Source organism: Atta colombica, unplaced genomic scaffold (genome assembly GCF_001594045.1).
Source record: "Atta colombica isolate Treedump-2 unplaced genomic scaffold, Acol1.0 scaffold7, whole genome shotgun sequence".
NCBI classification, from domain to species: domain Eukaryota; kingdom Metazoa; phylum Arthropoda; class Insecta; order Hymenoptera; family Formicidae; genus Atta; species Atta colombica.
This window is the reverse complement of record NW_017259561.1, coordinates 1,698,287-1,707,157: the sequence shown is the minus strand read 5'-3', so window position 1 is coordinate 1,707,157 and position 8,871 is coordinate 1,698,287. Positions and strand designations below refer to the sequence as shown.

Genomic DNA, 8,871 nt, shown 5'->3' with positions numbered 1-8,871 from the left:
CCCCCCCCCCCCCCCCCCCCCCCCCCCCCCCGTCACACACACACACATACACACACACACGCGCGCGCGCGCGCGCGCATATATAAAAGAAAGGCTCCTATTATGAGATACCGAATTTATATGGGTAAATGCTAAAAATCTATGGGCAGAATTAAAAAAAATAATAGGTCATTTTGAAGGGAATTTAATAAGTTTTAAGATAATGTTATGTAAAATTTAATTCAAATTTTATTTTTTTATAAATTAAGAAATATAAAAAGTGAACAAATCGCAAAGTCAAAAAATTGTGCTCCTAATATGAGATGTCCCGACAAATTGATAAAACGCAAAGTACATCAGTATTTAAATTAAAAAGCTTTATTTAATATTCGAAAATACAAATAAACACAGCCAGTACGCGTACAAAATGAGTATGCGGTGCATTGTACCTAGCTGACTCGTCTTCAGGCAGTTGGAAGCATCGCAGAAACAGGCACTCAATGTTTACTTGTCCTTTTTATTATTGTACAATAATATTTATACTTTAGCAACAATTTTTACTATAACATAAAAGCAGGTTATTTCATATTAGAAATACCCTGGGTATCTCATTACGATTTCCACACCTTACAGTTTTATGATCATCAAATCTAACTTCTGTAATTAAGCAATTCAACATCATATCACGTATTTTTCTATTAATACAATCTTACTCTATCACATGAAGAATTTATTGCCAAATATTTATTTATTAATTAATAAATAAGGTTTAAAAGCTTATCTCAATGAAACTTGAAGATATTTAAATTTTAAAATCTTTTTTTGCAATGACTACAGATATGATCTAATAATGAATTTTTCACTAAATAGTTTTCAATTCAAGAACATAAATTCATGGTGGAACTAATAGATAGCGTTTATTAATTTAGCAGAAACCCCGCTATCTTGTATTAGCTGCCTATCTCATAATAGGAGGCTATCCTCAATATGTCTCAGTAAGCAAGAAACATTTTGGAACATTCAATAACATTGTAGCAACATTATAACATTGCTACAATTATTGAAATGTTCCAAAATGTTTCTTGCTTACTGGGGTATTTGTGTGCGTGTGTATGTTAGGATTGACGCATAAGTACGTTTATATTTCAAAATTTCTGCCGCTTCGTAGAAGTATGCATATATGTCGAAAAACGATTCAATATATTTTTAATAATTTATTAATACACAACGAGTGACGGCTAAAATCTTTTGAATGTTACTTGGGATAACATATGTCAAGGTCATTGACTTTTGAACGGACTGATCTTGTGTAAATATTTACCCATATAAAACAATTCTATTGTTATAAAGATTTCATACGCATAAAGATAAGCAAATATATTTTTTATCCAAAACAATTTTTTAAGTGCACATACCGACAATAATCCATGTCGAATTGGTCAGGAAAACGCAAAATAAAAAGATGCGACTTAATATTCTGCCTTGATTTGGCATGCTATTTTGTACTCTTTGGTATTGGTACCTGCAATCATAAAAAAAATACAAAATATAGAAATAAAATTAAAAATTGATATATTTAAATATTACATGCAAGGAAATATATTTCTCTTAATTGTGTATTACAAATATAAGATAGACGAAGAAAAGCGGAATTAATGAAAATAAAATAAAGAAATTTGAAAGAAATAAATTTTTCAGAAAATAGAAGTAACAAGTTACATGTAACACTGTTACTTTCTTTTTATCGCTACTCTGTTATAATAACGATTTTGGTGATGAATTTTTTTATAACTGTAATAATAAAATCGGAAAGTTACTTGATTGTTGTTTATAACAAGTTGGAAAAGTCACTCTTTATTGAAAATTACTCGTCACTTTTTAGTCGATATTTGTAACGAAGTAAAGTTATTCGTTACTCGTCATAAATAACAATTTTTAGTAAATAAACGCATAATGAGGTAATTAAGTTAATAAGAATTACTAGTTATGGACTCTTGAAATTAAAATAATGTAGAAAGTTAGGCAAATGAGAGTTTGGTGCAATACTTAATGCACAATCATTGGTTATATGTATATATAAATTATATTTGACTTGCTGTACACTCGATTCGGGGTCATCCCAGGTCATCCTCAGCGAGATCAACGAACAAAAAAATAAAAAAAATTTCCACCGTATCAGACAAGTCCCTACTCAGCTGTAAATATTTCACCATGATCAAAAATCGGTAATGATTATAATGGAATAATAGATACCTGAAGAATAGAAACGTGAAATAACAATTTTAAGCAAAATCAAAATTAAGCAAATCAATTTTACAAAATTTTATTATACGAGATAAAAATTGTAGCTATCCCGGCGTCAGAATCGTTCGAATGTACAGCAAGTCAAATATAATTTATATATACATATAATTAATGATTGTGCACTAAGTACCGCACTGAACTCTCATTTACCTAACTTCCTATATTATTGTTAAATTAAGTTACTTTTCAAAATGATTTTCCCAATCCTAATACTTTCAGCGATTAGTTAAGTATCATAACAGTCATAAAAAATTGCAACGTTATTAAATTGTTGTTATAAAAAGTAATGGAAGAAGTAACGAAATAATAACTCTTCCATTCCTTGAATTCTCATACGCATTTATTAACACGTGAGCATCAGCGACACACACCGTGTGACATCGACTACTCTTGCCGATAGCCGACGACACACACCATGTGCCACGGATTTTCATGATTTCCGGCAAATATTGTTCTCAGTCGTTTGGATAGTATTGTGCTCTCATCAGATCCTCTGGTATGTTATACAATATACGTGTGCAGTAACGATTTACTTTATTCTTAAAATATAAGCTTCGGCGATACTAATATATAATTCTTGCGATATAAAAATTGATCGACACTCAATATGTTAATAAAGTTAATAATAAAACAAATACAAATTTAAGATTTAAATACATATTTTATTTTTTAAATTAATAACATGAGAAACATTGAACATGTCATTTGAAATATGCAAAAATTTAATATGCTATTCTTTATTATATCGTGATAATAGAATTAACATGAGAATGTTTAATATTAATAAAGAATAAAAAAGTTAACACATCGCAGAATACTCGCTTTAATTGATATTGACATTCAAATATTTAAGAATCGCTTAAAAAATATGATTGGGGGTCAATTGTAAGATAGTAGTAGATTGATCTCCATCATAACTGCATGTTGATTGACGAATAGTAACTTTGGGTAATAGTAATGATCATGGATTCTTAATGGTAATGACACTTATAAAATACGATTGAGAAAGCTTTGCAATTATTGCAAGCTTCTTCAATATGATTGGTTCTTACTTTTGGTTCCTTATGATTTGATTTGATTTCTTTGGTTCTGCTTGCACTAATAGCATTGTCTAAATGCAAATACAACCTACGTTCATCTTTAGGTACTAGTACCACCCATTGTATAATTATTAAACTTTTTTTAAACTAATTTTCCAATGTTTAAAATTTTATAGAAAATAATATATGTATATATACAGAGTGTCTCATAATTCATCCGACAATGCTCGTGAGTAGGTAGAGCGGATTAAACTAAGTCGAAAAGTCCTCTATCATTTTGTAATTTTCGCAATAATTAACAAGATTAATTACTAAAAATTGCCGAATATTAGTCTTCAATAATTTTTTTCTCAAATACTATCAACTTTATAGAAAAACAACGAGAGACAAAAATTGTTTATTTTCTTCTCATAGAACTCTAAGAATTTTTTTGGAATTTTTTTGGAATTTTTTAATACCGTATTTTTTCATGTTTGTAATAATAAGAAAATGCAGTACTAAAAAGTTGATAAAAATTCTGAAAAAAATCTTAAAGCTCTGTAAGAAGAAAATAAACAATTTTTGTCTCTTGCAGTTTTTCTATAAAGTTGATATATTTGAGTAAAATATTTAAGTAAAATATTTGAGTAAAAAATTATTGAAGATATTCAACAATTTTTAATAAATAATATCTTAGTCATAAAGTAGTTAGTAATAAATAATATCTATAATAATTAATCCTGAACTTATTAACTATTTATTATTCTCTCAACTCTGCTTGAAAATATTCGCAAACTAAAGATAGAAAATGTAATTTCTAAATTAACTCTCTCATCTTTTTATAAAATATATTTCTCAAATTTATTGTCTCAAAAATATATTATTTCAAATTCTTATTATTATTATTACATGTATTATTCCAAAGTGTATTATTACAAAATATATTATTACAAAACAAAACATAAAATGTATTCTGTTAATATACTCGTGATATCAAAATAAATATAATAAAATAAAAATTAAAAAATTAAAAATATATAAAAAACGTAAAAAGGTATAAAGTATAAAAGGTGAAATAAAATCGAAAACAAAATTATTATTTTGCTACTGTTCTCGTCATAATTTTGGATAGTGCCAAAAGTAGGAATTTTTTAAATTGTCTTTTATTTGCTTTGCAGATTTGGAAAATGTTGTCTTCTAAGACAGTCATAATTCCGCATAGAGACAATTGCCACCATTATGAATATATTTCCACCATAATAAATTATAATTTACATAAAAAATAAATATCGGCTAATTCTTTATCAAGAAACGTGACATTGTACATCGCTAATTAAAATTCAGCGAGAAGTGTATGTAAATTACCACGAGCAGTCGATAACAATAATAGATTCAAAATATTGCGAATGCAATATATTATTAAATCATAAATGTCTCTATGCGCGGAACATTTCTCAATATCTTCGCGATCTCTGCTATTCTTTCTTCAAAGCGTCGCAAGATTCTTCCTCTTTTTTTCAAGTTCTGCATAACATTTTTTCCGCGGAAGAGTTTTTTACATCGTAGCACACATTTTAAAACAAAAAGATTTAAGCTAAAAGGAAATTTTGTCCAATACACGATTTAAAACCAGAAGTAATTTTGAAAAACAAAGATATTCAAATCACATCTTAATCCTTAATTTATACGTTCATGAGTCTTATGCAATTAACTCTATATAAAATAATCGATTTTTTAAATAAATTAATTAATCTATAGATGTATAATTCATTTTATGTTCATTCCATCGCGTGATATCAGTGACGGATTATATACGAAGCATGATGCGCATACTTCAGGGCTGCTTCAGATTGCTGCGAAGGCCTAATCCTGAGGCCCTGTGGCTCACGCTTCGCGTACTCCTACGTACTCCTTGATCGCCAGCGCAGGCAGTCAGCTCGTGAGTGCGCCGTGCATGTTATCACTTGTCAGTCATAACCGATACTATAACCGCGATATTATATCGACACTATATCCGATTCACAAATTACAACACAATATTTAAGATCATTTCATCCTTATTATTTGTTAAACAGCAAAATGTTAAACAAAGACAAATGATACTCATGAGCATTGTGAGCATGAATCGAATCGCGGCCTACATCTATGGCTAAGAGCATATAGACATGGAGGAAGTATTGTCTATACCTCCTGTAGCCCAAATGTGTATCCAAGATGCGTACGAAAGAGAAAGATATGGAACTCTCGTTCTTTGTGCTAACATGATGACACTATTATAGCTTACTATCGAAATATATGTATACAGTTTTTTGTATTAATTTAAAGCATGCGCAGAGATAACAAATGTTCCATGTATATATTTGTCTTTTTCACACGCATCTTGGACACAATTTTGAACCACAATGCTTCCCCATGTCTATATGCTTTAATGTCATATCTATGGTCATGACTCATGTGATCATCAAGTTAAGCGTGTGCGTTGTATTAGAGTCGAAAACACAAAAGTAATAGCATACTATTAACAGAGAGAAACTTTGCTATATTAGCGTTTTGGACTCGAGCAAGTTTGCATCGACCTGATTTGGATTAACGATGTCACATTCTGTACTATTAATTGAACATGTAACATCTACCAATAGTAAAACATACTAATATTATTAATCTAACCCAGGCCGATGCAAGCCTACTCAGTTCGCTATATATAAAAGATTTCGCTTTAAATTAAAATTAACATTAATCATTATTCCTTCTTGTTATTTCTTAAAAACCATGAATTATAAACACGTTCTGAAAAACGAAAAAAACGAAAGAAATCTTATGTTTATTTTATTAGATAAATTTATAAATGTTTATTTTTTGATAGTTTGTATTTTTTTCAAGGATGTAAAAGACTCGAAAATTTTTAGTGTCTCAGGCTCAAAAGTTTCTTAATTCGGTACTATACGCGATACGTCTTATATTACGTGTATTTTCTCAAACAGAAAAAATACGTTCCATATTGCGTGCGAAGAGGATTCTATATTTTATATATTTGATTAATACTTTTTAGATTAAATATCTCAGAAATGTAAGACTAAAAAAAAATAGTTTTTTTTCAATAAAAAAAAACTTTTTTCAATAAAATCATATTTTAAATAATTCGAGCTTTCGCTGATAAAATAACAAAAGTTATTTTCTGTAAGAACTGATATACGATATATTCTTCGCATAAAAATTTTCTTGTAATTCACATTGTTATCAATGATGAAAATAAATTGTTCATCATCAAAATATCTCAACGCTAAAGAAAACGACTGCAACACTATTGAAAGCCGGCCGCAATGCTTCCTGAACTTCCTTCAGAAAATTATGCTTTATAAAAACAGAAATTATGCGTCGATAACGACCTTAACCATCACTGACGAAAGTGGATCTCTAATAACGTTACCGCAGCACAATGATTCGGAAAGTGAAAAAGCAAATGATTGCTGGAAGGGAGAAGAATCAGTGCGTCCCCAATTTCTTAGGTCGACCGAAGAAACTGGAACTTTGTAAATGGAGTATTACAAGCACGCAATGCAACGTCAACCAGTTGATGACGAAAGTGGATCATTCGTGTCACTACTTGAAATATCTTCATCTCCCAGGAACAAATATTATAGTGATTACAAGAAATTGTTAAAGAATAAATGTACGGTGCACATTCATATGCGCATCGATTACAACTTAATAAAAACAGATTATGTAGAAATGTTTTATTGCACAGATATTTCAATTTGGAAAGTGAAAAGGCAAACTCTTCTCTTTGGAAGGATATTTCTTAAGCAAATAGTGTCAAGTAGTTTAAGTTCGAATTTTAAGAAAATTTAATGACTGAATTATAATTACTGCGTACATGCATTGATGACTGAAAAAATTTCTTGGAATTCTACGATCTCCATTAATACGCATTAAGTTATAACTATTTCCTTCATTTATTTATCTTCTGGTAGATAACCGTTTGATATTTTAACAATTATAAAGTCTTTATGTTTAATAAGTTAAATTTCTTAAAGTTAGTTTTTCTTTATTCTCAATTTTGCGAAAATTTGTATTCACCATGAGGCCATGTATCTTAAAATTAAATTAATTTTGTAATTCTATCTACATCAATCTGCTAACAGCATTATTAAAACCTCAAAAGCATATCACAACTATCGGTTCTTAGACACGCTATAATGAATTTCTTTGATATTCTCTGCGCCAACTTTCATCCTCTGATCGAGAAGCAAAGCCTTCTCGACGATGTATGTAGCACAACGTGGTTTCATGAACTGTAAATTTATCTGTGCATGGCCATTTAAGCAATATGTCTTCCTTTCCGAAAATCTGATCAAATACTAGTTGCAGAGAAATTACTCAAATAGCACATAGATATTCAGGACACATAGAAGACATCCTATTTCCATTCTGGGTCGCCCTGACGATATCTTGGTATAGTAAATGAGAACCTCAATCCTCAAAAGGTCCCGAAGACATTCATGGGATATCGTAAAGAGGATATCATTGCAAGATATAAAATAAATTTTCATATATAATTAAAAAATGAGTATCATTGATTAGCAGCATATTTCAATATGTGTACAACAAAATTATGAAAAAAAGTGTTTCCCTCCGAATTCTGGAATTAATTTTATGGTGTTACAAGCGGTCACTCATCCTGAGGTGCACTCTAGTTTGCATCGCTTGATTTCTCCAATCGAATAAGAATTACTTTGATGAATCTATCCTATATAAATGTATAATTGTGATATATCCGATATATACTATGAATAGATATTGTCAAAAAAGTGTTTACATAAGTTTACATAAGTTAAAATATATTTCTTAAATGAATTTAAATAATTTTAAGTTTTTATTTCAACGGAATTCTAAAACTCTTACAAGAATGTTCCTAGGACGTTCTGAGACTGTCCTGAGACTCCAAAAAAGTGTCCTAAAGATGATGTTCTGAGGACATCCTCAGGACATATCAATATCCCGTGAATATATGAATGTCCTTAAAATGTCTCAGGACATTTTCGGACATATTCAGAATGATCCTAAAGACGTCTTGTGCTGTCTGGGCATGTCGCTGTTATGCGCGAATGTGCAGTGTTCAGCATGCAACAGTAACTTTCGTTTGTCGTATGATATTGAGCAAAGAGGAAGGTCGTGTAATCATGATCATTAGCAAGAAAAGATACCGGAAGTATTTGCGCATCTTAATGTGTATTTGCTAATCCATCAGCTTCTATCTTCAGGAAGTAATGCACTCGAATCGCCGGAAGCAGACAGAGGAAGTTCGCTTGAAAGTTTGAATAATTTCCTTTTTGAGACAAAGAAATTGCTTTTTAGTTAAGTAAGGTGATTCTTCTCATGCTTTGTATACGTCATAATTTTACGATTGACTTTTCTGTTCAGAAAATTCTTTATTTTGTCAAATTCCAATATATTCATAAATTTATAATATATATATTTCATATATTAATTTTACATACTCTAAAATATCTCGATATATTTTGAATATCACACAGCGTGTGTGTGTGTGTGTGTGTGTGTGTGTGTGTGT

General features: G+C 29.9%; 1 protein-coding gene across 1 annotated transcript in view; it reads right to left on the bottom strand.

Moving 5' to 3' along the window:
• Positions 1 to 8,871, bottom strand: part of LOC108692348 (sphingomyelin phosphodiesterase) — a 48,306-nt gene that overhangs the window by 22,482 nt on the left and 16,953 nt on the right. Inside the window, exon 2 of the mRNA XM_018200559.1 lies at positions 1,395 to 1,501. Within this exon, the coding sequence (XP_018056048.1) occupies positions 1,395 to 1,473 (79 nt within the window). The 5' untranslated portion in view covers positions 1,474 to 1,501. The remainder of the gene's footprint in view (positions 1 to 1,394; positions 1,502 to 8,871) is intronic.